Source organism: Cynocephalus volans, chromosome 10 (assembly GCF_027409185.1).
Source record: "Cynocephalus volans isolate mCynVol1 chromosome 10, mCynVol1.pri, whole genome shotgun sequence".
In the NCBI taxonomy this organism is placed as follows: Eukaryota; Metazoa; Chordata; class Mammalia; order Dermoptera; family Cynocephalidae; genus Cynocephalus; species Cynocephalus volans.
Genome location: NC_084469.1, coordinates 125,891,225 through 125,918,564, shown reverse-complemented (window position 1 = coordinate 125,918,564; position 27,340 = coordinate 125,891,225). Strand labels below are relative to the sequence as shown.

Sequence of the window (27,340 nt, the reverse complement as noted above, 5' to 3'; positions counted from 1 at the left end):
GCTGTATTATGAAGAATACAGGGCTATCTTTCTACCCTGATTCAATGCAAAGGAAAGCCTCTCTACAGAGAACTTTGTTATGTGTAAAACAAAATCTAGGATTTGTTTATTTGAAGAGGCTGGGGTGGAAAAACACAACTCTTCCTCTTTCAATCCCAGCTGAACGAGAAAGAGCTGTTCAAAAAAATGAAAGCACTTTGCCTATTCATCCTTCCAAGTGTTGCAAAGTGGTAATACCCAATCAATGCAAATCAGAGCTGGGTCAGTTCCCCTAATCAGTCTGTCACAGGCCTGAGCAAAGGCTATAATGTACACATTATCAGATTTCACAGACTGAAACCACAAACTGAAAGCCACTGATATAAAAAAAGGATCAGACCATTTCCAATGGCAAGAACCAATCTCTATTTAAATTAGATATGGACATTGCTGCCAAAGCTGTTTTTGAGCCATCCTTGTCCAGCGCTTACTATAAGTTACCTATCTGAGGCTCTTGTTTACATACTCCACAAGAGGGTATTGCCCAGATGTCTCTCCTTTAAAATGGGAACATCCTCACTTCCCCACAAACTGAAATGACACACCTTGGATACCACTAGGTAAATCACCTAATCTTTCTTTTTTTTTTAAAAGATGACTGGTAAGGGGATCTTAACCCTTGACTTGGTGTTATCAGTACCATACTCTCCCAAGTGAGCCACAGGCTGGCCCTAAATCACCTAATCTTTCTGAGGCACAGGTTCCTCATCTGTAAAATAAGAGGGTAGATGAGATGTCTTCTAAAGGTCCTATCAGCTCCATAAGTCTATTTTGTCAGGTCAAGTTTCTTCCTCAGGGCCAGCCCGTGGCTCACTCAGGAGAGTGTGGTGCTGATAACACCAAGGCCACAGGTTCAGATCCCATATAGGGATGGCCGGTTGGCTCACAGGCTGAGCGTGGTGCTGACAACACCAAGTCGAGGGTTGAGTTCCCCTTACCGGTCATCTTTAAAAAAAAAAAAAAAAAGTTTCTTCCTTAGGCCAGTTTCCTAATATAATAATAATTAATTAACATTTACCAACCGCCTAATTTATGATGACCACTGTGCTAAGTGCTGTGTGTTGATATTCTCATTTAATCCTCAAGGCAATTCTATAAGGTAGTGTGCAGAAGAGTTGGTATAGCAGGCCTGAGGCTGCTATCCTTACAAAGGCCAGCTTGCAAGTGTGGCTCTTGGCTGGTGTCTGGGAACTGGGATTTTGGGAGTGCTGCCACTAATCCTTAACGGTTAAGAGTAGCTCACTGTGCTTAAACTGTATGCACAAACAATGTGGTTTACACCAAACACCTGCTTTCCTTCCAGGAGCCTGGAATTTTCATACATGCTAAGGCATGGGGTACCTATGTGACCAGCCCCAAATAAAAACCTTGGGCACTAAGTCCCTAATGAGCCTCCCTGGCAGACATTTCACACATGTGGATAGGATTCGATGCTGGAGGAATTAAGCATATCCTGTGTGACTACATAGTGAGAAGACTCTTGGAAGCTTGTGCCTCATTTTCTCCAGACTTCACCCCATGTGCCTTTTCCCTTTGATTTTGCTTTGTATCCTTTCATAATTGCAAATACAAATGTGAATCCTCCTAGTTAATCATCAAACCTGGGGAACCCCCAACACAGGTAGGTACTATTATCTTTGTTTTACAGATGAAGAAACTGAAGCTTAGAAAAGAAATAACTTGCCCAAGATCACATGGCAGACAGGTGGAATAACCTGGATCCTAACACAGGCACTCTATCTTCAAACACTTAACCTCTTTATGTTCTTTCCCATTTACAGTAAGTTTTCTAGAAAACAAACAATTCACCACATTCACCTCTTAATATTCACTTCCACCAAAAACAGCCCTACTATGACCCTCCATTTCCACGGTTTTCAAAATGAACTTTAAGTGAAACTAGAAAAGCAGGGACCAAAGCTAGATTGCTACAGAAAAACATACAGCCTATTAACCATTTATAACTTTGCTCTTCACTAAATAATTTGCTGAGATTTTTGTTTGTTTGTTTTTGTGTTTTGTTTTGGTTTTATTAGAGCAAAAGACAGCCCTCAACCTTTATCTTTCTGGAAGAGCTAGAGTAATGCTGAAACTAATAATTCACCAACCATAGAGCAGCAGAAAGTGAACTTTCTGCTAAGATGACTCATTTTCAATTTTGAGGTAGCACAGGAAAATAAAGAAAATATTGGAGAATATCTTTATGAACCCAGGATATGGAAAATTTTCTTAAGAAGACTGAAAAAGCACAATCCATAAATTCATCTGTATTAAAATTAAACATCTGTTCATCAAAAGATACCATAGACAATGAAAAGGCAAGCCACAACCTAGAAGAATATATTTACAGCATATGCAACCAATACAGGATTAGAATCAGAACACTTTTTACACTCTTCTTAATCTATAAGAAAGACAATTCAATTAAAAGGGTAGGGAGGAGGCCGAGCCCATGGTGCACTCGGGAGAGTGCGATGCTGGGAGCGCAGCGACGCTCCCGCCGCGGGTTCGGATCCTATATAGGAATGGCCGGTGCACTCACTGGCTGAGTACCGGTCACGAAAAAGATAAAAAAAAAAAAAAAAAGGGCGGGGAGGGGTACAAGACATAAACAGGCATTTCATAGAAGAAACACAAATTGCCAATTAAACATATGAAAAAATATCCACCTTCATCAGTAATCAGGGAAACACAAATTAAACCCCCAAAATAACAAACCATTTCATATACACTAGATACGTGAAAATTAGTAAAACTGGGAACACTTACTCTATTTTATGGAATAATGTGTTACCCAGTTCTAGAATTGCAATAAAGCCAATTGAGATCTTCAAAAAAGAAAAAAAGGAAATCAGTAAAAGGTACAGACGAGAGCTTGATATGGGCAAGAAATTTTGTCTGTTTTGTTCACTGCTGTTTCCATAGTACCTGGCATACAGTAGACTCAATAAATATTCACTGAAAAGATGAGAAATTTAACTGGCCAGTACAGGGAACCAAACCCTTGACCTTGGTGTTACAAGGCTGCTCTCTAATCAAGACCTTGGTGTTATCTATCAACACCATGCTTTAACCAAGCTAAGCGGCCAATCCCAAGGGTGAGATATTTGAATAACACAAAGTGTTGGTGAGGCTATGGACAAACAGGAACTCTTTAAGCACTGCTGCTGGGGGTATAAAATTTCAGTCGCTTTGGAAAACAACTTGACATTTTCTGATAAGGCTGAAGAATATGCATATCCCATAGCCTAGTAAATATGCATAACCCTACTCCTAAGTAAATACTACACTCGTAGCATCATCATCTATAACTTTAAAAACTGGAAACAACCCAAATGTTTAATGACAAAGGGATAAATCAATTGTGGCACATTCACACAGTGGAACACTACTTCGTAGCAAAATAAGTAAACTACAGCCATGATAATCAACATGACTGGACTTCAAAAACAACATTGGATAAAAAATAAAAGCAAGTCAGTCACAGAATTCACAACATATGATTCCATTTTTACAACGGCCAAAAACAGTCAGTCAAAATAAAACAAAATAGTATTTACATTTACATATATGTATGGTAAAACTATAAAGAAAAGCAAAGAAATTATTAATGCAAAATGTAGGGCAGTTGCTGTCTCTAAAGGGTCTTAGAGAAGGATATGTTCTGGGGGAAAGGCCAGAAATAACCAGAAGGATCCATCCCTTAAGCTGTGTGGAGAGTACATTTTGTTATTATTATTCACATGGTATAAATATTATTCATATATATGATATATTCTATAATAAAATAATTTTTGAGGCAAAATATTTTAAAATTTCATTAAAAGAATGCTTTGTAGGGACCAGACCACAATGTGGAGAAGTGAAAATAATTGCTTAAAAATGGTGAAAACCTGAGTGGAGTTTGTAAGACCAAAGGGGAAAGGAACTGTACCTAAGGACTGTACTGTAGCTGATAACATTGTTTCCTAAGGGGGTACAGGTTAGCAACTCTGGAACCACTATACATGTGTACCGGAATTGAACAATTAAGTAAAAGGACGGATGGCAGAAATCAAGTTTCTCACACTGGACTGGGAAGTTATAGGTAAGCAAGGAGAGGAGGCCACAATGATGCATGTGGTAAAGAATTAGAGTTGGAGGGCTGCTAGGTTAGCTCATTCGGTAGAGTGCGGTGCTGATAACACCAAGGTCAAGGGTTCAGATCCCCATACCAGCCAGATGCCAAAAAAATAAAAGGTAAAAATTAGAGTTGGAGATAATCGGTATAGATTCATGTTAAGCTTAATATACATAGACATGGTGACATACAGGAATATTTGCAAAGATGTGTGTATATAAAGGGATCAGTACACACACACACACACATTTCCTTGCTGTGTCAGCTGAGAGGGTCTAGAAGTAATGACACTCCGATAGCAATGAGACATCTAGCACTAGATCTTGATTTCTAATATCATTCTCCAATAAAAGGAGGCCGGAGAAATAGCTGATTTTAGGACTGGGGCAGGAAATATACAAGATAAGAGTTGAGCAACCTGTAGTGCTAGAAAGTAAAAAAAAACAACAACGAGAAATTTCCACAATGATGGGTGAATGTCGAAAGAACACAAGAGCTAACTGAAAGAGCTCCCAATAGTGAAAGCTGAACAAATTGAGTAATAAAATAATATTGGATTACAAGCCAAAGTATAAAATAAATATCTATGAGTCCATATTGATATAAACAAATGACTGAATAAATAAATAAATGAGAGAGATTAACTCCCCGTTCTTTAAATATGGACTACCTATGGAGACTATCTTCCAAAGAATACAGTATAGAAAGAGGGCAAAAGTTTACAGTAGAGAAATCTGGCAAACACTATTTCAGCCAGGTGATCAAGGTCAACATCAACAGTGAAAAATCATGTTCATAATATGTATCCTTGCTATGATGTGATGAGAATGGTGCTTTACCTCCAGGGTGTTCCTCCCCAAAACCCATAATCCCAGTCTACTCATGAGGAAAACATCAGACAAATCCCAATTTAGGGGTATTTACAAAATATATGACTAGTACTCCTTAAAACTGTCAAAGTCAACAAAAACCAGAAAAATTGAGAAATTATCACAGCCAAGAGGAGCCTAAGGAGACTAATTACTAAATGTAATGGGGGATCCTACATGGGATCCCAAAATAGAAAAATAACATTAGGTAAAAGCTAAAGAGATCCAAATAAAGATTAGATTTTGGTTAATAATATGTCAATATCGGTCCATTATTTGTGAAAATGTACCATCTTACTAGTGTAAGATGTTATAATAGGGGATACAGGGTGTTAGGTATATGGGAACTCTCTGTACTATCTTCTCAATTTTTCTGTAAATCTAAAACTACCATAAAATAAAAGTTTACTTTAAAAACTGTGAAGACCTAAATACTTTTTCCTAATTCTGTTAAAATTGTTGACCAATATAATTTAATTGATTTTTAAGATGTATTCAGGGGCTAGCCAGTTAGCTCAGTTGGTTAGAGCTGAGGGTTATGACACCAAGGTCAAGGGTTTCCCTGTACCAGCCAGTTGCCAAAAAAATAAAATAATAATAAGAAGAAGATGTATTCATTCAACACATATTTGTTGAGCATCTGCTACATACCAAGTACTATCCTGGGCACTGGGGATAAAGTAAGCCAACAAAACAAAGTCTCCATCCTCACACAGCTTACACTTTAGCAGGAGGAGAAAGAGTAAAATAAACAAATAGCAAGTGAGGGGAAATGCAGTACAAGAAATGATCTGAGAAGCAGGAAGAGACCAATACACAGAACAGTCCAAAATAAGGAATTTATATTTTACTCTAGGTATAGTAGGATGCCACTGAAGGATTTTCAGCAAAAGAGTTACATGAACAAATTTATGTTATGTTTAAAACATCACCTTGAGGGCCGGCCTGTGGCTCACTTGGGAGAGTGCGGTGCTGATAACACCAAGGCCCCGGATTCGGATCCCATATAGGGATGGCCGGTTTGCTCACTGGCTGAGCGTGGTGCTGACAACACCAAGTCAAGGGTTAAGATCCCCTTACCGGTCATCTTTTAAAAAAATAAAAAAATAAATAAATAAAAATAAAACATCACCTTGATACTTATAGCAGCTTTATTCATAATTGCCAAAAAGTGGGCTGGCCAGTTAGCTCAGCTGGTTAGAGCGTAGCCTTATAACACTAAGGTCATGGGTTCAGATCCCTGTACTGGCCAGCTGCCAAAAACAAAACAAAACAAAACAAAACAAAAAAACAGTTTGGGACATAAATGCCAAAAAATGGAAACAACTTAAATAAACAGGTGAATGGATACAAAAATTATAGTCTACCCATCATTGAAATACTACTCGGCAATAAAAAGGAGTAGACTAACTGGTATGTTCAACATTAATGAACCTCAAAAGCAGCAGGCTAAGTGAAGGAATCCAGACTCAAAATGTTATACACTGTATGATTCCATTTGGTATAGAAATCACATCAGCAGTTGCCAGGAGTAAGGGACTAAGTAAGCGAGTAAAGGACTGCTCAGGGGAACCAGGGAATTATTTTGAGTGATAGAAATGTTCTACATCTTCATTGTGGTGGTAGTCACATGACAATATACATTTGTCAAAACTCAGCAAACTGTACACTTAAAAGGGTGAATTTTATTATACATTAATTATACCTCAATAAACCTGGATTTTTTAAAAAATCACTCTGACTGTGTGGAGGATGAATTGGAAGGGAGCAAGAAACTAGATGCAGGGAGCATTGTCTCAGAGTACATTCAGCTACTTGGGACATACTGAGTTTGAGATATCTCACAGATCGTGAGGAGGAGACATTAAGTAGGCAGCTGCAATGAGTCTGCAGTTCCTACCTTCATCACAACAGTCATATGTTAGAGAATTTTTGCACATACTGGTGATGAGTTAGAGACTTGTAACTACATATTCCACCTTCTTATCTTTCCTTGAGAGTGGAAGCTAATCTCCACTCTTCTCAGTACTCTGAACTGCACTTTCCAATACCATAGACACTAGCCAAAAGTGGCTATCTAAATGGCAATTAATTAAAATTTAATTAAATTAAAAATACAATATCTCAGTCACACTAGCCCCATTTCCATCATCACTAAAAACTCTACAGGATGGTGTTGCTCTAGAAGATTACTTATAAGTTTTCTTAACGGTGTTACCACACATTGATTTTAGGAACCACTTCAAGGTAGTTGCCAAGCAGTACAAGTTCTTCACTGTTAGTCAGTGACAGTAATATCTCAAGACATTGTTTTATAAAGTAAACGATGCTTGTACAAACTATAAGAAAGAATTTCACCTTTCAGGCTGGAGTTTTCCTCTAAAAAATCTAAATGTTTTAATTTTTTAGAACTTTTTTAGAAGATGCAGAGTGTTTTGAAAGTTTATCATTTCTGGTCTTACTATTCAGAAAGGCAAGATTTAATTAACTTTTTCTTTCTGCATTAATGAAAGTTAATAAAATGGGTTCCTGTCCCTCCCAATCATCACCAGAATGAACCATAAAACTACGCTAATTCACACAAAGACTAAAATAGAAAAGTCAACTAAATAGAAAAATCAGAAAGAAAAATACAAACTCCCACAAGGCAGTTAAATTACCCAATTTACTTATTTTTCTTACAGTGACAACTGCTGTTTAGCTTTAATTATTTGCTACTACTTCATAGCATCCTAATATAAGTGTCAGCACCCTCTCTGCAGGTCTTTTCAATTACATCTCTATAGAGAAGCAGGGGTGAGACTACCCGGGTTTTGTGAGAATTAAAGGGTTTGCAGATTAGTAGCTTCCAAATTAGCAGGCTCAGAGGCATGATACATGACTGTGTTCTGTCCCTGTCCTCAGTGAAAGCAATTAACAAGAAGGGTAACAGGAATATGTTCTTCTTCCCTAGAAGTCTGGCGCCTACTTTGGGAGAGCAGGCCTCACAGAGACAAGGTGCTGACAGTGCAAAGTGTTTCAGGATCCCTTAATGCAAACACTGCTGCTCAATCCTCAGTGGGGGCTACTTATCAGAGGGTGCAAACTGGTGGGTGGCTCCTCCATGGCAAAAGACAGAATAGGGTTTTAGAAAGAAGAAACCCCACCACCCCATTATTGCAAACCAGATTTCCCTCAGTGTAAATCACCTGAGTATCGACATAGCTCCTGGCACAGTGTGCTCCTGGTAGGAGTTCAATAAATCCTTGTTGAATAAATGAGTGAATACACGTCTGGCACACAGAAGGTATTCAATAGATATCTGCTGAATAAATGAAGAGAATCGCGAAGACACCGTCTTAAGTGCTGGGGAAGGGGGAACATGACATTTAACGGGGAGCAACTTTATGACAGGTTCAGAGCTACCCACTATGAGGTAAAGCAGTGTAATGAGCTGAACAAGGGCTCTGGGGTCACAGTCTGCGTTGGCCACATTATGGGAGGCCTTGGCCAAGTCACTTGGGATCAGGAAAACGGGGATCAGTTTCCCCTTTTGGAAAAATGGGATATCATCTACTTACCTTGCATTGTTCTTTCATCTTTTTTTAAAAGATGACCGGTAAGGGGATCTTTTATTTATTTATTTATTTTTATTTTTTTGTCTTTTTCGTGACCGGTACTCAGCCAGTGAGTGCACCGGCCATTCCTATATGGGATCCGAACCCGGGGCCTTGGTGTTCTCAACACCGCACTCTCCCGAGTGAGCCACGGGCCGGCCCCCCCCCCCCCCAAAAAAATGTATTAACACCAAAGTCAAGGGTTCAGATACCAAACTGGCCAGCCATCCAAAAAAAAAAGAAAGAAAAAGAAAATGTAGGGCTTGGGGCTGGCCAGTTAGCACACTACCCGTACAGCATGGTATTGACAAGTACGGTTTGGATTCCCTACACCGGCAAGCCTCCAAAAAGAAAGATGAGGGAGGGAGGGAGGAAGAAAATGTTGATAAATGGCTTAGCACAAGCCCTGGCATATGGAAGACCCGGTACAGGAAAATGGTAAAAATCCCTGGTAAGCGCTAAAGTTTCTCGAGGCTTACTATGTGCCCGTCACTGTGCCACACCTTCTAAACGTATGACCTCATAGAATCCTCATGCCAATCCTGTGAGATGGGTACGATGAGCTCTCTTCTACAGAAAAGTGATGACAGGCGAGGGACTGCGGCGGGACTCGAACCCAGCCAATGCGCGCAGTGCCCACTCCTACCCACTGCCCGGTATCTTCCACTCTCAGAGCATCGGCAACCACTTATTCGCTCAGGCGCTGAAACAGGCACCTTGAAAGCAGTGTTTCATGGAGTCCGTCCCCAAATCCTGTGAGGCAGTCCGAGAAGTTCCACGACTCACTTGCCAGAAGTCAGCAAGCGCGGCCCCGGCCCCGGGGAGCAGACCCCCGCTCGCGCACCGCCCTGGGCGCGGGAGGCCTCCGCTCAGCACTCACCCGCGCGCAATCTCTGCCTCAGCGTCCCAAGGCGGATCCACTCCCCGGACCCCCGCGGGGAATCCCGAAACCCCGTCCGGGCCGACCCCAACCGCCCACCGGTCATCAAGGCTCCCCTCGCCCGCCAGAGTCTGACAGCTCCGGGTCGCCCCTTTGCCCATGTCCCCAGCCGGGTCCGGAGGGGGGGGTCTCTCCGCAATTCCCGGGAGGACTTGGCAGCGTGGGGGAGGGGAAGCGGGAAGGGCGCATGCCCAGACGGCTCCATTCGCTCCCCAGCTCACCTGGGAGTCACGGAACTCCACCACCACGTTCTCGCTGCTCCATCGCGCCGCCATCTCCCCCTTCCGGCCGCCGCGGCCACAGACGACGCCCTCCCAACCCCAGACCCCACTTCCCTGTTCCGTGAGCCCCACGCAGCCCTCGAGTCAGCCCTGCCACGCCCCGTCTCCCCCTTGAGCCCGACCTCAAACCATTGGCTGACGCAAGCACTGGCTCCGCCCCTTCTTCATGTATCCTCCAATTGCAGCACCGCGCCTGCAAAAAAAAAAAAAAAAAAAAAAAAAAGCACGCCCCTTCTGTCACTCAGCTTGAGTGACACACCCCTTGTCGGGAGCTCTGCCGGGAGATGTAGTCCAAGGTCGAGCAGAGCGTGGGTGACCCGGGAAGAGCTCGCAGATTAGGGTTTGGCCGAGGGGAGGCGCCTATGGTCCTTACTGTCTCCTTGCTGGTGTCCCTGGCATTCGCCCAGACCCAGTGTACAAACCAAAACCTCACGTTCGTGTAAACTAGATTCCTTTTCGCCTGATGCCTAACATCAGGGCATTGAAAAGTGTGAATGTGCGATTTATTGTTTCATGCAGTACAGCAGCGCCTCCCAAAGTGTCCAGAGACTCCTGGGGGGTCTTCGCGACCTTTTCAGGGGGTCTCCGAAGGCAAAACAATTTTCTTAATCATACTAAGATACTCCTTTCTCTCACTAGTGTACAGTGGAGTTTTCCAGAGGCTACGTGGTAGATATTGCAACAGATGAAACGCGGAAGTCTATGTGAGAATCCAGCTGTAAGCCAAACATTAAAGAGATTTGCCGCTCTTCTCGCTAAAAATTATTTCTTTTGGAAAACAGTTCTTATTTTAAAATATATTATTAATGTTAATGAATTTATGCTTAAATTAAATAATGAATATATATTTTTTAATTATAAGTTTTAATTTCTATCAGTATAAATGCATATTGCCCACATAAAAGTTTTCTGGGTCCTTTAATAATTTTTAAGAGTGTAAAGGGAGGGCTGGCCCGTGGCTCACCTGGGAGAGCGTGGTGCTGACAACACCAAGTCAAGGGTTAAGATTCCCTTACCGGTCATTTTTTTTTTTTTTTTTAAGAGAGAGTTTAAAGGGATCCTGAGATCAAAAAGTTTGAGAACCACTGTGCTAGTATGGTGGGTGGTGATTAAATTCTCTACGTCAGTCCCACCCTGTCAAATCCTGCTTAACTGGCTTAGCCTCAGTTTTCCTATAAGGGGAAATGAATGACCTCATTTGATTGTTGTAAGGAGGTAAGCATAGGGCTTGGGGTGTAGTAAATGCTAAAGTATAAACTATTGTTGTTGTTGTTAATATGACCACTGTTTCTCTCTGTAAGTCATTACATGAATAGAAATGAAAAGGTATGGCCCCTTCCTTCCTGGAGTGTTGGATGTAATGGGGAAAACAGGTTTGTAGACAGGTTAAAGTGGCCAGCTCATCCACGTTTGCCCAAAACTTTCCAGGTTTCAGCACTGCATCCCAGGAAAAGTCCTGCATCCTGGTAAACCCTTCAGTGCTAGGGAAACTGGAACAATTGGTCTCTCTACAACAGGTATACACTTGGCAGAATGAATTGAATTTTATAGTAGACTTGCAAACAATATGTCAAGACAGAATAACCTAAATGAGGGACCTGAAATGGCATCTTGAAGGTGACATTTGAGTTTTTCAGTATAATATTAAGATTTTGATAGGATACACCATGAAAAAAAAAATACTTCAGCACTGAGTGTTAACAAAGACCCTGAAGTGTGAACAGCAGGAAGAGTTCCAAAGACAAAGCTGTTCCCCAATTAACTCTCTCCTATGGCATTGTGCTTATTTCCTTCAAAATACACATCACAAATAAAATAAAATAAAATAAAATAAAATAAAATAAAATAAACTAGGGGGAAAAAGCACAAAATACACATCACAATTTAATTCAATATTTGTTTATTTGATATTGTCAAAAGACAAAATCACAAAAAATTTAGTTATGGATCTAATTGGCTTTTATTCATAATCCATGAATGGGACATCCTCCATTCTACAAAACAGAATGGGAGCTCCCAATGAGCAATAGCAGAACAGTGGGTTTTGCAAGGTGATAACAAGGAAATAGAACAATAGAAAAAAAGCTGATTGGTTAACATCAAGTTACTTCAAGTTACTCTTTGTAAGGGTTAAAGCAGAGACATCCTTATTATGCTGACTCAGGTAGACTGGAATCTCCTGTTTTCAGGAAAAACTGGTCTGTTTGGGAATCTATCTGCTTCCTTGAAGTTTTAGTTTGATTACGCAGCATTTAGCATGAGTGACTTCATTTTTATTTGGTCTGATATGTTGGGGCCTAGTGCCGGAGCTCAGTCCAAAACAAAGGCCTCTCATAATTTTTATTTAACAATATTTTCAAGCTTTGGGAGGACAGGGACTCAGTTCATTTTGTTCAGCCCTGCATGGTGACTGCAGATACAGGGCACTCCATGAATATTTGTATGATTAATGGATGTGAAAAGCATATAAAGCCATGACCCCAGACTGCTGTCTAGTTCACAAGGACAACTTCTGTGCAAACTAAAGTAATTTTTTTTTTTTTTGGTGGCCGGCAGATACAGAGATCCGAACCCCTGAGCTTGGTGTTAGAAGGTGGCATTCTAGCCAACTGAGTTAACCTGCCAGCCCTACATTAGCTTCTTTTTTGGGGGGTGTGGGGGAGCAGCTGGCCGGTATGGCGATCTGAACCCTTGACCTTGGTGTTACCAACCACGTTCTAACCTACTGACCTACTGAGCTAACCAGCCAGCCCTGGCAAAAGTAATGTCAAAAACTATTCAAGGTCTTTACTTGTAATTCTTTACTCTCAGAAGAGATTACAGAATTCCCATTCTCCTTGAAATCCATTTTCTTTCTTTCCCATCCTCCCATCAGCTATTCTCACATACCATAGCCCTTAAAAAACTCCAGCCCTGGCTTCCACCCTCCTCTAATGGCTTTTCTTCCTGCCTCTCAGTGTCCTCCCAATTCTCCATCACAGAAGGCCAAGGACTGCACTGGAGAGAAGGGCCTCAGCTCAGAGAGCCAGGAAGGTGAAAAACGGTAAGCCAGACTCAGGGACAGGGAGAAGGAAAATAAAGAGTACTTTCTGTGCATGCTCATGCCATCACATAGAAGTAAGATAATAAATTATTTCATCTGATGTACCACATACCTATCTGTTTACTTGCCTTTTGCTGGGATGTGGTGGGTGCTCAATAAATCTCTAATGAATGAATAATTAGCAAATAGAAATGGCTATTACTTTGGGTGTATCACAGGATGTAGTGAGTATAGCTGGAAAAGTTGGAAATAGCTAGTTAGGAAGGGCCCTGCTTAAGCATTTGAGTTTTATTTTGCGTATAGATACAGAAAAAGAGGTAGATATTCCAAAACTCTCTGTCATCTATGTATAGCTTGGTAGTCTGCTTCCCACCAAAACCAGTAGGATGGCCCTTGCCTGAGCATTTCTACAGCTCTCCCCCACTCCCACCTCTTTAGTTCATATTTATCTAGTTCTCAAAATCTGCTTGTCATGTTCTTAGGCACAGAAAGTACTTTGGGTTTCAAGTCCTTGGAGCTCTCTGTTCTCTCAATGTTTTCCTTATTAAATGTGAAAAAGGCCCAGTAGAATTTTGGGGAGAGGGAGCATGAACACCTTTTCAATTGTCTCCTCAGGCCCTTCCTTTCCATCTCCCACCCACCCTGTGTCTCACCCACAGTGTCACATCTTGACACTGTTAGAAGAGAGAGGGGACTTGAGTGAAATCGAGAGCTCTCCAGCTGCTTTTTCATTGCTGTGAGTCTCTAAGATCCATATGTGAATATCCTGTCCTGGGGACCGTTGGGGGTCGCTTGTCAAGTAGACCCCAACTTGCTGATCAGGCTGCAGGGCTCTTATCACCAAACAGTCTTTTCAGAAGGTCACCATTAGCCAGGCCACAGAAAGGCAGGGTACATAGCAAACCCAGAAATCTGGGGCTTTGGTGGGCTCTTATCAGCAACCTGCCATGCAATTTGAAATGGTTCTTTACCTTTCTAGTCTTCTGTTTGCTCTTCTGCAGAATGTGGAGTTAGTTGGCCCCTCAGTCCCTTTGCATCTGGAAACCTTGGACTTCTGCCCTGAGCTTCAGTACTAATGTCCCTCTTTTCATCAATCAGCAAATATTTATGTACATGTTCCCATGCTCAGCCTCCTCTCTATGTGCAATTGGTTGCTCATTACCCTCATTTCTCTGTTTAAGTTTTCTCTTTTCAAGCAAAACAATAAAAATTTAAGAGCTCTGAAAGGGTGTGGGAGGAAGTTTCTCACTAGGAGACTCTTTTTTTGTTTGTTTTTGGCAGCTGGCTGGTATAGGGATTGAACCCTGAACGTTGGTGTTATCACAAGGAGACTTTGACCACCCCCAGTGGGGGTACTGGGAGCTCCCTCCAAAGCCATGGGAAGCCCTCCCCATCCTCTGGCTCATGGAGACAGGGAGGAGGCCATCGGTTCTGACCACTTCCCAGGAGTGAGCCCTAACAAGCCATTTACCCTATATTCTGAACAGTGCAAATCCCCGATTTAACCTGTGCTTCCTGAGATGTTTGTTTATTTGTTGGCGGCTGGCCAGTATGGGGATCTGAATCCTTGACCTTGGTGTTATAACACCGCACTCTAACCAACTGAACTAACCAGCCAGCTCCTAACCCCTGGAGATGTTTAAAACTGTGACTTTTCAGCACAGTTAGGCACCTGCATTTGCAAAGGGCTTTAGCAACACCAATTTTATCAGCTCTTTCTCCCAACTGTCATGGGAGGAGGGTTAGTGGTTTATTAACCCTGTTTCACAGACTAAGGAGAGGCAGGAAGCCTCTCACCCAGGGTCAGTCAGAGCATGAAGATTAAAAACAAACAAACAAACAAAACAAAGGTCCAAGTCTAGCTATTTCTGCATCTGATATCCTTGCATTCAGAGCATCAAAAAAGACTTGCCACCATCCCCAGACCCATTAATTTTAAACCAAGAACACCCAAAAGAAAGCTGGAGCAAAACACACACCAGACCTTTGACACAACAAGTGACAGAATGAAACTAATCTGAGACAGCATGCAGACCTGAGTGGATGCCTGTTGCTATGCTAGAATTCACTCTACCTGTAAAACTACTGAATGAAGAACTTTCCCTGCTCTGTGTTTTAATATTTTCATTGCAGGGGTGAATTGTAATTTGAGTAGTAAGTACACAAGGAGATAACAAGGGCATTTCCTGAGAAAGGCTGCCATTCAGGGTCCCACAAGGCATCTAAGCTTAGTGTGTGTCATCACATTCCAGAGAGTGGGGGCTTCACCTTTGCAGTGCAGGATCTCAGCTGTTCAGTGGCGCCAGACACGGGAGAGGCAGGCATATGATAAACAGCAGACTGGAATATAAACCCTAAGGCCAAATCATTAATTTACAAAAAGAAGATAGCCATTAAACAGCTCTAATCTTTTTCTCCCCTTTGGAAAGCATACAGAGAAAACACAATTATTATCTGAAAGATTTCTTGATGATCATGTTCACTTTAAAGCTTAGAATGCCAGCTCTGCTCCTACTAGCTGTGTGACCTTTTACTGTGCATGGGGTATATTTTTCTCTACCTACCTACCTACCTGTCTACATATCTATATTTATATGGCTCAAACACTAAAATACAAAAAAGTATACAAGGAAACGAAATGCTTCCCATCCCTTCTGTCACCAAACTCCCCAGTTCCTACTGCACCACCCCCCAGGGGACTACTGTGTTGTTTCATGTATCCATCCAATCTCTTTATGCATATATAAGCAAAGAAACATATAGATCTTTATTTGGGGAGGGGGCAAGCTTACTAATTTCTTTGGGTTTGGGAATAGCCCATCTCCCAGCATTGTTAGGAGAATTAAATGTCAAATTCATTTAAAGAACTTTGCACTTGGCTGCCCCATTAGTTAGCTCAGTTGGTTAGAGCATGGTGTTATCACACCAAGGTCAAGGGTTTGATCCCCGTACAGGCCAGCCACAAAAAAAAGAAAAAGAAAAAAAATAAATAAAAAAAGAACTTTGCGCTAACTCTAGCACATCCTTAGTAACCGTTAATTGTTGGCCATTATTATTATTAAGGACAATGAGCTGATAAATCTTTCATGCTCCTCATTCCTGGGGATGCAGTCCACACTCCCTACTACGGCTCATAGGACCCTCCTGCTTGCCCCTCAGGACCAGATTCATCTTTGGATTGGCTCCCACTTTCTTTCATTGCAGTTCTACTGCTTCTTTCCGTCTACCTTTGAGCCCTTGAATATGCTGTTCCCTTTGTCTGGAACATTCTTCTCTTCCTAAAACATAGTTCTTCCCGTCCTACCTCCTTTCTTGGCTAATCTTCAACTCATGTCTCAGGTCTCACCTTAAAATCATCATGTTTGTGCCTGTCTCATGTCTTTTTTTTTTTTTTTTGTCTTGTGTCTTTCTTATCAACACCATGCTCTTTCTCTCTCATAGCATTTGGTCATTCATTCATTCACTCATTCAACAATATTTATCAAGTGCTTACTACATGCCAGGCCCTGTTCTAGGCTTATCTATCACACTATATTGTCATTGCCTGGTTCAGTGCTTCTTGAGCTAAAAAAGTTGATCTCATAGAAGCTGACAGTAAAATAGTGGTTGCCAGAGGTTGGGAAAGGTAAAGGGGAGGGGAGGATAGGAAGAGGTTAGTTAATGGTACAAAAATACAGTTAGATTGGAGGAATAAGTTCTAGTGTTTGACAGCACACTAGGGTGACTGTATTTAAGGATAACTTATTGTATATTTCAAGGGCTGGCCAGTTTGCTCAGTCAGTTAGAGTATGGTGGTTGTAACACCAAGGTCAAGAGTTCTTATCCCCATACTGCACCCTCCCCCCGCAAAATTTCCAAACTAGCTCAGAGAGAAGACTTGAAATGGTCCAAACACAATGAAAGTTTGAGGTAATGGGTGTCCCACTCTGATTTGATCATTACAGAGCATACATGTGTCAAAATTTCACATGTACTACATGTGAGAAATGCCCTCACCCATCCAATGCCAAAGGTTGGACACGGAGACATGGGGTACAGCAAAGTGAGACTTTAATGGCTGTCTTGCAAGATCAGGTGTTTGTTAGGCAAGCACACCAAAAATGGTTACATTGAGCAATTTATTCCCTAGTGTGCAAGTCCCTCCCCCAGTTCCTCATTGGATGAGTACTATGGGGTAAACAATCTTCCCAGACATCACCTAAGTTTTATTACTTCCTTATAAGGCATTTATTGTCTCCTTTGGCAGAAAGGGGTGGGTTCAGGACAAGCCCGCAAGAAAGGCCCACCAGAAGTCCTGAGTAGGAAGAAGAACCAGGACATAAAAAGAGCAAGGTCACCAGTCACCATCTTGAGAGGTCACCCTAGGGAAAGTGCACTTTCAGGGGTTATCACAACACAAGTTAATCAAGCAACCTTTGTTAAGCTATTCTTGAAAATGAATCACTTAGGCTATTTTCCCACACCCCATAAGTATGTACAGTTACGCATCAATTAAAATTAATTAATTAGTAGAAAATGCTTTTTGTGTGTGTGTGTGTGACTGGCTGGTACAGGGATCAAACGCTAGACCTTGGTGTTCTGAGCAGCACACTCTAACCAACTGAGCTAACCGGCCAGCCCCAATACTTCTTGATATATATAGTATTGCCCTGTAATTCACATACCATAAAATTCACCCATTTAAGTGTATAATTCAGTACTTTTTAGTATAATCACAATGTTGTGTAACCATCACTATTATTTAATTCCAGAACATTTTCATCACTTCTAAAAGAAACTCATTAGCAGTCACTCTCCATTCTCCCTCTCCCCCAGGCTCTGGCAACCATTAATCTTTCTGTCTCAGTGGATTTACCTATTCTGGGCATTCATATAAATGGAACCATACAATATGCAGTCTTTTATGACTCACTTCTTTTACTTGGTATGATGTTTTCTAGGTTCTTCCATGTCATAGTGTGTATCAGTTCTTTATTCCTTTTTATGGCTGAATAATATTCCATTGTATGAATATACCACTTTTGGTTTATCCCTTCATAGCTAACGGGTGTTTGGGTTGTTTCTGCTTGTCAAAGGACAAAATTGCAACAATTTTAGTTAAAGATCACCATTGGCCTTATTGTGATTATAGAATTAGGGAACACATCATTTCATAAAATAGAATAAGTGTTCCAATGAGCTGAGCAAAAGAGACAGAAAAAGGTTGAAGAAAGCAGAAACAAAGAACAAAAAGAGGGTTGGTCATTTCAAAGTTATTTTCTTTGTAAGGTGGAGACAGGAAGACAGAACAATAGGAAAATAACTGACGAATTAACATCAGGTTACTTCAGGTTACATCTTTCACATAAGGATTAAAGCAGGGGGAACTTCATTATTATACTGATTGAAGATTTAAACTGGCCCGTTTGGGAAATTGGCTCTTATCTCTTTCTCCTGATTTGGGAAGGTCGGACCACAACTTCAGTGACAGAGAACTTAGCAGGGGTGATTCCATTTTGATTTTTAGTCTGGCCTGTTGAGGCCTAGTGCAGGAAATTAGTCCAAAACAATGGCCTCCTGTAATTTTTATTTAATATACTTTTTAGCTATTTTGAATAATGCTGCTATCAACGTTCATGTACACATTTTTTTGTGAAGATATGTTTTCATTTCTCTTGGAAATATACCTAGAAGTGGAATTGCTGGGTCATATTAAACTCTATGTTTGATCTTTCTGAGGAACTTCTAGGCTGTTTTCCAAAGTAGCTGCACCATTGTACATTCCTACCAGCAAGGTGGGACAGTTCCAATTTCTCCACTTGTCATCGAGACTTGTTATTGTCCTTCCCTTTGGTTATAGCCATCCAAGTGGGTGAAAAGTGAATCTTCTGAAGTTCTCTGAGAACAAGGACTCCATCTGTCTTGTCACCACCATATCCCTGAACCTAGTACAGTGCCTGGCATTTATTAAATACTAAAGATTTTGTTAAATACGCCAAAAGAAGTATTGAATGAATAGGTAAATCAAAAGCTAGTTGGATGGTTACGATGGTTATTGTGTATTTATCTCTCCAATAGGGATCTATCTGTCAAGGGATCTAGTATCTTTTTTTCTGTACAGTACTGAACCACATCTTTTGTTACCATAGTCTTTCTTCTGGGAGAAAATTTGTTTAAAGACTTCTTGTTTTTTCTCCAGATTGATCTCACTTGGATTTTAGGTGTGCACAAACTCCTGATCTAGGCAGTTCAGATAATTTCTTGAGTATTGGCACATTTTGTCTTTTCCTACCTTCATTTCTTATACAAAATTCTCCACTTCCTTCTGCAAAGCTCTTTGCTCACCACCAGGCACTCCATCTTGCAAATAGCATTCTTCCTGTTTCTTTCCAGGCTGGTCACACAGGAACAATCAATATCTGTGACAGGCCAGCCCTTCTCTTTTTGGTTTTCTTTTAATATTTCTCTACACCCTGTTTTGGCTTCTTGGTTTGGAAGTATCTGGGGACACTTAAGAGGAAGTCAGGCCAGGGACTGGGTGATGCTCATAGCCAGCATTTAGCACTTGAAAAATAGTTGTTCAATGAATGAATGAATGTTGAGTATGTGAGAAAGACAGGAACTGAGATCAATAATTATTGATTGGGTACCCAGTGTGTGTTAGGTCTTGAGGTGTATGCCAAAATACATGGTAAACAAAACAGGGGGCCCATCTTGGAAAATCACTTCTAGCTGCATTATTCTATTTCCATGTATTTTCACATTTTATTATACACCTATTGATTTTGAGGATTACATTTTAGCTAAGGAATCTACCTATTTGCTTAAGTCCAAAATAGGAAATTCTGATCTAATGTCAGTAAAGCCCCGGATTCCCACGTGCCCCCAGGGCTCTGTTTACCTCTAAAACAGCTAAAATCCCCCCAAATGCTAAGTAAGCTTCCTGATGTTAGGTGTTTTAGTATGGGGAAGCTCCGAAAGAATGGACAGCACGTCCACCAGAGGGTGCTGTGGGGGCAAATTTATGCCAGGAGGAAAGCTCGGCCAGTGTGACCCTCAGAGCCAGGTAGGCGTACTGAGTAATTTTCGTTCTTCCCGGTGTTCCTTTCCCACCCCGCTTGAACCATCGCCGCCCCTCACCCCATCTGTGGTTCCCCTTAATAATCAGCCACTTTCGCGGACTTAAGGAGTGCTTGCTTTGAAAAGATGTGTTGCTTCTGTTGCTGACGCCGGGTGGCTCAGGCCATCCAGGTCACAGGCCGGCCGGAGGCGGGTGGGTGGGGACCTCTGGGGCGTCGGCGGCCGGGCGCCGCAGGGGCCGCGAAGGGGTTAACCCGGCGGGGGGGGGGAGGGAGAGGGGCGCGGGCCGCGCCTGCGCTCTGCCGTCCTCCATTGTCTCCACGGCGGCGAGGAGCGCCGGCTAGCGCAGCCCGGGACCGAGCGGGGCGGCGCGGCTGGCGGGGCCGGCAGCGGCTGAAGCGAGCGCGTAACGCGACGCGACCGCGGCTTCCCGAGCTCCGCCTGGCCGCCCAGCTCCGCAGCCTGCCCGAGGCCTGGAGGGGTCCGAGCCGCCGTCCATGGTCGCCGCGTCCTGAGGCGGGGCACGCGCCCGGCGCCCCCAGCCCTCCTCCGCCTCCTCCTCTGGGGCGGGCGGCCGCCTCCCCGCGCGGGCCCGCCGTTCGCTCGCCGCCTTCCTCCCTCCTTCCCTGCGGCTCCCCCGGCTTTCGGAGCCCGGGGGCGGCCTGTGGCGCGCGGAGCCCGCGCGGGACTGCGCCTCTTTGGACCTTGAGGAGAAACATGCGTTTGGCTTGGATCGTTTTAAATTCTTAGTTTGGGATCCCCGCCCGCCTGCCTCTTTCGCCCCGCGGGATTTCTTTTCCTTTTTTTTTTTTTTTTTCTTTTTTTTTCCTTTTCTTCCTCCCGGTCTCCTTTTGACTCCCTCCTCTTTTATGCTCGCCCAGCCCTCCCCCCTCTGCTGAGAAGTGGGGGAGGGTCTCGGCCTCCAGGTTCCCGCCCCACCGGGGCCCGCGCCAGCATGGGGGGCAAGCAGAGCACGGCGGCGCGTTCCCGGGGCCCCTTCCCGGGGGTCTCCACCGATGACAGCGCCGTGCCCCCGCCAGGAGGCGCGCCCCACTTTGGGCACTACCGGACGGGCGGCGGGGCCATGGGGCTGCGCAGCCGCTCGGTCAGCTCGGTGGCGGGCATGGGCATGGACCCCAGCACGGCCGGTGGGGTACCCTTTGGCCTCTACACCCCAGCCTCCCGGGGCACCGGCGACTCCGAGAGGGCGCCCGGCGGCGGAGGGTCCTCGTCTGACTCCACCTATGCCCATGGCAATGGTTACCAGGAGACGGGCGGCGGTCACCATAGAGACGGGATGCTGTACCTGGGCTCCCGAGCCTCGCTGGCGGACGCTCTACCTCTGCACATCGCACCCAGGTGGTTCAGCTCGCACAGTGGTGAGTCCAGGGGTGGTGAAGGCCTCGGAGGGTGGAGTGCAAGGGAGGGCGCGCCGGGGCGCCCCAAACTTTCGCGTGCGGGTCAAGGTTTGGGTATGGAGTGCACGACCTGGATCTGTCTGCTTTGCCTTTGGTTCCCGATGCCAAGTGGTGAATGGATATCTATCCTCTAGAAAAGAGGCTTTCTGCGAGGCTGCAGAGCTAGGCACTTTTGGACTCCAGGCGTGTGTACACTTGTGGATGGGCGGAGTGAAACCTGCCTATTGAAGTCCCATTTTTTGGCAACACCATCCTCAGAGAAGAGGTGTTGTCTGGCTTATAGCAAGTCAGCTTGGGTTCTTCCTTTCTCCCACTGCAGCATGGTGCCTACCTTACAGTTAACAGAGAGGTGGATTCAGTTTGACCCAGTAGCGTCTTCTAAACCAGGAGTGTAAGAAGAAATAAAATTGGGGGCAAATGGTGCTAGGATTAGGGCTCTCACCCTTGCTGGGAAAGGAGGGTCCCCAATTTTATTTGACTTTTTAAAAATGGAGCAGCCAGCAGCCACCTACCATAGACAGGTGTGGTCTTCTGTATGGAGGGCCCAGCCAGGGAGCCTCCCTCACTGGGCTTTGCAGGACCAGGGTTCTGGTCATCCGTGCTGCATGCAGTAGGCTTGGTTCAACGACTCTCACATCCCTCCATCTTTATTCTTCTGCTCCATGCGAAGTGCTTGCTCTTCCCATGAATCTGCATCTTTTTGTAGCAGAGAGGCTGGCAAGGTGGGGTGTTATTGCCTGGCTGTTGACACATGACAGGGAAAGAGGAGGATTCAAAGAATTTGGATGAATTCATTTTGTGAACTTCTGGTGACAGGCCAGCAAAAGGGTGGAGGGGGATTTCCCGGGTTCTGATGGGAAGGGCAGAAAAGGCCTGGCAGGCGCTTCTGGAGGAAAACAGGTCTTTCTGCTCTGCTCCTGAGAAGCCAGGTCAGGCTTTTAAAAAATTGGTCAAAAGGAGTGTGGGGCCGCTATTTGCTAATTGACAAGTTGAATGAAGAAGTTACATATTGAGTCAGATTCCTCTGGGTGAGTTGGGAAAATTTAAATATGTGTAGACACAGGTTGCTCCTGCCCTTAGGGTACTTATAGAGGATATACGTCTTGGATCACTGTTGAAGCTATTGTGAAATAGAGTAGACTTTTTGGATCTCTCTCTTTTTTCCTACAAATAGTCTTTTTTTTTTTTTTTTTCAATTCTGTAAACTTGTGAAATAATTTTTTGGGGAAATAGTGACTAAGTAACACTTGGAAGTGGATTTTGCTTTTGTTTTTTGTTTTAAAAGGAGTTTACTTTTTAATCGAAGCATATTGATTGTAGGAAGTGCATTTGAATTGCTAGGATGATATTTTAAGCCCTGAATAGACCTCTGGATATCATTCCAGCTTCTCTGACCTGCATCAAACTCTGCCTTGAATGAGATGCAAGGCATTATTTTCTTTGGCACTTTCAGGCATTTGATCAGCATTGGACATCTTGAAATTAATCATCTCATGAAATTTAGTCCAGAAAGAGTCAGCCGTGTTTGTGAGATGATTGTGGCTGAGTTTTTAGAATTGTTAACTACTATCTGGCTTTAAATTGAAAAGCACTGTAAGAATGTTCTCTAAAATCACAGAATTTTGTGATTTGAAAACAGATGTAATCTTATAAGGCTTGTGTGGGGAGGAAGAAAGGGAATTCTCTTTTTCCTCAAATTTCTTGTCTGTCTCTTACTAGAAACTTCTTTATCCTTATTTCACTACCACCTTCCATTCTAGAGTTATAAGCTTACAATTGGATTACAAAATTTTATTCCTCAACTGTTGAAACCTTTAATTTTTTTTTCTTTTATCCAGTTGTGGTGAGGGTAGGGAGAGCCATTGAACCATGGAGATACATGAAAAAATGGAGCATATTAATTCTTTAGGGAAGGGTGTCTAAAGTGTGTGTGGGAGGCTGCTATTAATATTCTGGGTAATGCATTCATTACTATATAGGACTATCCTGTCCTTCTGCAAGACATTGAGCATACCTGACCCCAACTACTCAGTGCTAGTAGCATCCTGCAATTCAGTGTGTCACTCCAAAATGCCCTTTAGCGGGAGGATACCACCCTGACTGAGAATCATTGTTTTAGGGATTTGTTCTCTTATTCAAATAATGTTAATTAGCTTTTCCTGTGCAGTTCATTTGAGATAAACCTTTATATACAATAGTGAGTCTTTTTTTGGTTTTTTGGCGGCTGGCCGGTATGGTGATCTGAACCCATGTCCTTGGTGTTACCAGCACCACACTCTCCCAAGTGAGCTAACTGGCCAGTCCTGCACTGTTGATTCTGTTTCACCTCCTGGAACAGGCCATGGGATCTTTTGGGACATCCCTTTTCTTGTTCATTGCTGCAAAAAGAGAAACTGATTTTTACTTTAGAGCCTTTGATTAAAGTCTGAGCAGCTTTTTGCTCTTGTGTTGTATGTAACATTAGAAGGGCAAGGATTTCGATGCACAAGTCTAGATGCCTGGAAGTTGACATGATGCTGTTGCTTGTGTTTTCAAGGTGCTTTTGGAACTCTTCATGTGCACAGAAAACAGTTGTCAGTGAAATAAGTAGGGGTGTACACGAGGTCTCCTCAAAGACAGTGAGCTTATGCTACATCTGGAAGTAGAATACTGGGGAGGTAGAATACAGTTCCAGCTCCCCTCCGAGTAGCTGTGACCTTGGGTGAGACATGTCACTCTCTCAAGCCCCATCTTAGTTATTATTTTTTTTTTTATCTTATTTGTAAAATAGATGTGGTAATCCTCAGCTGCCTATAAAGGTTGTTCCCCAAATCTCCTGAGAGGATACACTGTAGTCATATTTGTCTTCTCTTGGTTCCTGTGCACATCCCGTTCCCAATGCCTGGGATGCTTTTCCTTCAGTTCTTCACATGGATGGTTCCTTATGATCCCTTAGGGCTCAACTGAAATTTCTCCATTCAGAGACTATTCTTAAAAGTTGTCCCCTCCTGTTGTTCTCTCCAGTCCCTCACCTGTTACTTTTTTTTTTTTTTTTTTTTTCTTTTTTCGTGACCGGCACTCAGCCAGTGAGTGCACCGGCCATTCCTATATAGGATCCGAACCCGCGGCCGCTGGGAGCGTTGCCGCGCTCCCAGCGCAGCACCCTCACGAGTGCGCCACAGGCTCGGCCCCCTCACCTGTTACTTTAATAGTTCTTAACATACTTTATAAGTATAATCTGTTTATTTTTTTCTGTTTACCTTTTGACTAAATCCTGATATGTCTCTTGATCTCTTGATCACTGTTGTGACTCTTGCAGTGTGCTCAGCACTAATATTTGTCTTTAATTTTTTTTTCGGCGGCTGGCTGGTACAGGGATCTAAACCCTTGACCTTGGTGTTATCAGTGCACTAATATTTGTTGAGTGAATGAATCTGAGTGCTTTATGTCTGTATGTCCGTCATCTTATTTAATCATCACTGTAACTATGAGGAAAGACCACCTCCACCCCACCCACATTTATAGGTGAGGAAACAGTTTTAGGGGAGTTTAAGGTACTCACACAGATCAGAGAGCTAGTATGTGGCAGAGCTGTGATTGGAACGCAGGTGTGCTGGTGCCAAAACCTGGGCTCTTAACCATCACTCTGTCCTGCCTCTCATCCTGAAACAGAAGGAAGCAAGGTAGTGTCCTGGAAATTATGCTGGCCTGCGGGTCAGAGGGCTGGGCACATCTCCTGGTTGGGCTGCTGATTAACTGCCTGACCTGTGACTTTGGGCAAGTGAGTCATTTAGCCTCAGAGTCACCATTTCGTCATCTGTAAGATGGAAATGATACCTGTCCTGCTTACCTTGCAGAGTTGTGAGGGTCTCATGAGATGATGTACACAGAAGCCAAAGGACACATAAATGGAAAGTGGTGTTTCCTATGAGGGCTTGTCTGTAGTTCTCTGCCTTCTTTTTTTTTTTGACTGGTAAGGGGACCACAACCCTTCGCACGGTGTGGTCTGCACCATGCTCAGCCAGTGAGTGTACCGGCCATACCTATATGGGGTCCGAACCCATGGCCTCGGCGCTACCAGCGCTGCACTCTCCCGAGTGAGCCATGGGGCCGGCCCTGCCTTCTTTAATCTCTTCAGAATTTGATAGGCAGAGAGGTTTACAATTGTGTGAACTCTAGCCCCAAGTTGAAGCTAGTGCTGTTTCCTGAAATCTGACCTGCATTGATGGGCTGTTCATGATAATGAATGCCAATGAGGAGAGCTGCTTTAGAGAAGTAGTTAGAGTTCCTTCCTTTCCACATTAAAATGTAAGTTTTGCGGTAAGGTAATGCAGTAACTCCTCATGGTTGTCTGGGTACTATTCTGGAGCCCTGGTCATTCTTTGTACTAGTCCTATTTATCTCAGAATATGGATTTCTAGATATGGAGAAAACACGTAGAGGATCCACCATGTTAGAAGAGGTCGCTGTTTTCTGGGTCCTACTATAAAATGGCTGGTCATTGAGGGAGGGTTTCATTCTAACTTCTTAGTCTATGTATACACATATGCACATTCAGAAAAATCTAAACTAATCTTTATTATCACCAAGCCACCAACTGGAGCTAAGATGAGGTGAATTTTGATAAGTCTTGAACATGCTAGTAGGATATTTCATGGGTTCTATTTTGCTGCTACTCCAGGGTTCTCAAATGATTTAATTTTCTCTATTCTTAAATAATGGGGGAGAGTTGCCAACTCCATTGTAGTAGATCAGAAAGCCTCTGTACCTCACGATAGGAATGCCGCAGATAATGGGCCTTCACATGGTTTCTGGGGAAGGACAAGCATTCTGTGGTCTCCAAAGAGCATGATGGGTCTCCTGCTCTGCAAAAGTTCTATTGCTAATGAAAACTATTTTTAAGCAGAATTTTTAGTTCTCTACTACCATGAGGGCTTATTTTCTATAAAATTTTAAGAAGTTACCTTGAGGCAAAGATAATTTCTTGAAGGTCATAATTAACTCTTCCTCATTGAGGTTTGAAAGGTGTTGCAAGACAGAATGGTTTAGCTCTTAAAGTGTTTGTTTTATGGGATGTGTTCTTTTTTTTTGGCAGTTGGTCAATTCAGGGACCCAAAGGGATCCAAACTGTGTTCTTTTTGTTCATTTTTATATTAAACAAAGATCTACCCCAATATGTTACAAGGAATACTCTGAGCCAGACTACTCTAAACCAAGGAAAGGCAGCTTCAGTTCCCTTTGGAAAAGGAGCGTGCTTAGTATTTTACAAATGTGATATTCAACCCAAGCTTATTGGGCACTGAAACTTTGGTATACCCTATTATCAAACTCAACTTCAATTTTAACAGTTTCAAAATCAGAAAAAAATTCATAGGGAAGTGGTGGTAACTTAAATGGGATATTGGTCTACTCACCCTTAAGTAGGAGTGTTTTTAATGACAGTGGATCACTGCAGTTGTGGTACTAGAATCTCTAGTGGAACAATGGATGAGTATAAATTTCAGTCTTTTTCTTTTTCAAGCTTTTGTCATGGCCTAGTCTGAATCAAATGGTTTATAGTGATTACTGTGGTATGGGCTTGAGTATGAGAAAGAGACTTCTTAGAGACCCAGCAGTTCTCATAAGGACACAAGTTTATCCTTGAATCCAGCAGTTGGGTTCCTGTCTCTGATGTGCTGTATGAATAAGTGATGAGTTGTGGGTATGAATGAGTAACCTGAAGACCAACCCTCAAGTGTGAAGCAAATAAAGAACCAAATTTAATCTTAAAGCAGCAGTTGGGATAATTTCTGGACTGATGAGACTGTTTACCTTGAGATCTCCCCATGGAGCTCTTAGTCTTGAGAGTACCACCTTCATCTGTTGGGAGAAAAGAGGGAGAATTCACTGGATCCCTATAAACTCCAAGTTAGGGGCTATATAGGAATTTATAGAGTACTCTTAGATTTGCAAAAAGGAGACATACAAACAAGAGCTCTCCTGATTTCTCCTAATGA

The 27,340-nt window shown here is 43.0% G+C and overlaps 2 protein-coding genes across 8 annotated transcripts in view; one reads left to right on the top strand and one right to left on the bottom strand.

Moving 5' to 3' along the window:
* Positions 1 to 10,040, bottom strand: part of WDR59 (WD repeat domain 59) — an 87,575-nt gene extending 77,535 nt beyond the window's left edge. For 4 of the 6 annotated variants that reach the window (XM_063110141.1, XM_063110142.1, XM_063110143.1 and 1 more), the window contains exon 1: positions 9,786 to 9,863. In XM_063110141.1, coding sequence (XP_062966211.1) covers positions 9,786 to 9,839 — 54 coding nt within the window. In that variant the 5' untranslated portion in view covers positions 9,840 to 9,863. Of the gene's footprint in view, positions 1 to 9,504; positions 9,594 to 9,785; positions 9,864 to 9,967 lie in introns of those variants that run through there. The other 2 variants (XM_063110146.1, XM_063110145.1) reach the window with 2 other exon arrangements.
* Positions 10,041 to 20,264: 10,224 nt separating this feature from the next.
* ZNRF1 (zinc and ring finger 1) overlaps positions 20,265 to 27,340 on the top strand; it is a 105,150-nt gene continuing 98,074 nt past the window's right edge. For both annotated transcript variants that reach the window (XM_063111677.1, XM_063111676.1), the window contains exon 1: positions 20,265 to 21,326. In XM_063111677.1, the coding sequence (XP_062967747.1) occupies positions 20,903 to 21,326 (424 nt within the window). In that variant the 5' untranslated portion in view covers positions 20,265 to 20,902. The remainder of the gene's footprint in view (positions 21,327 to 27,340) is intronic.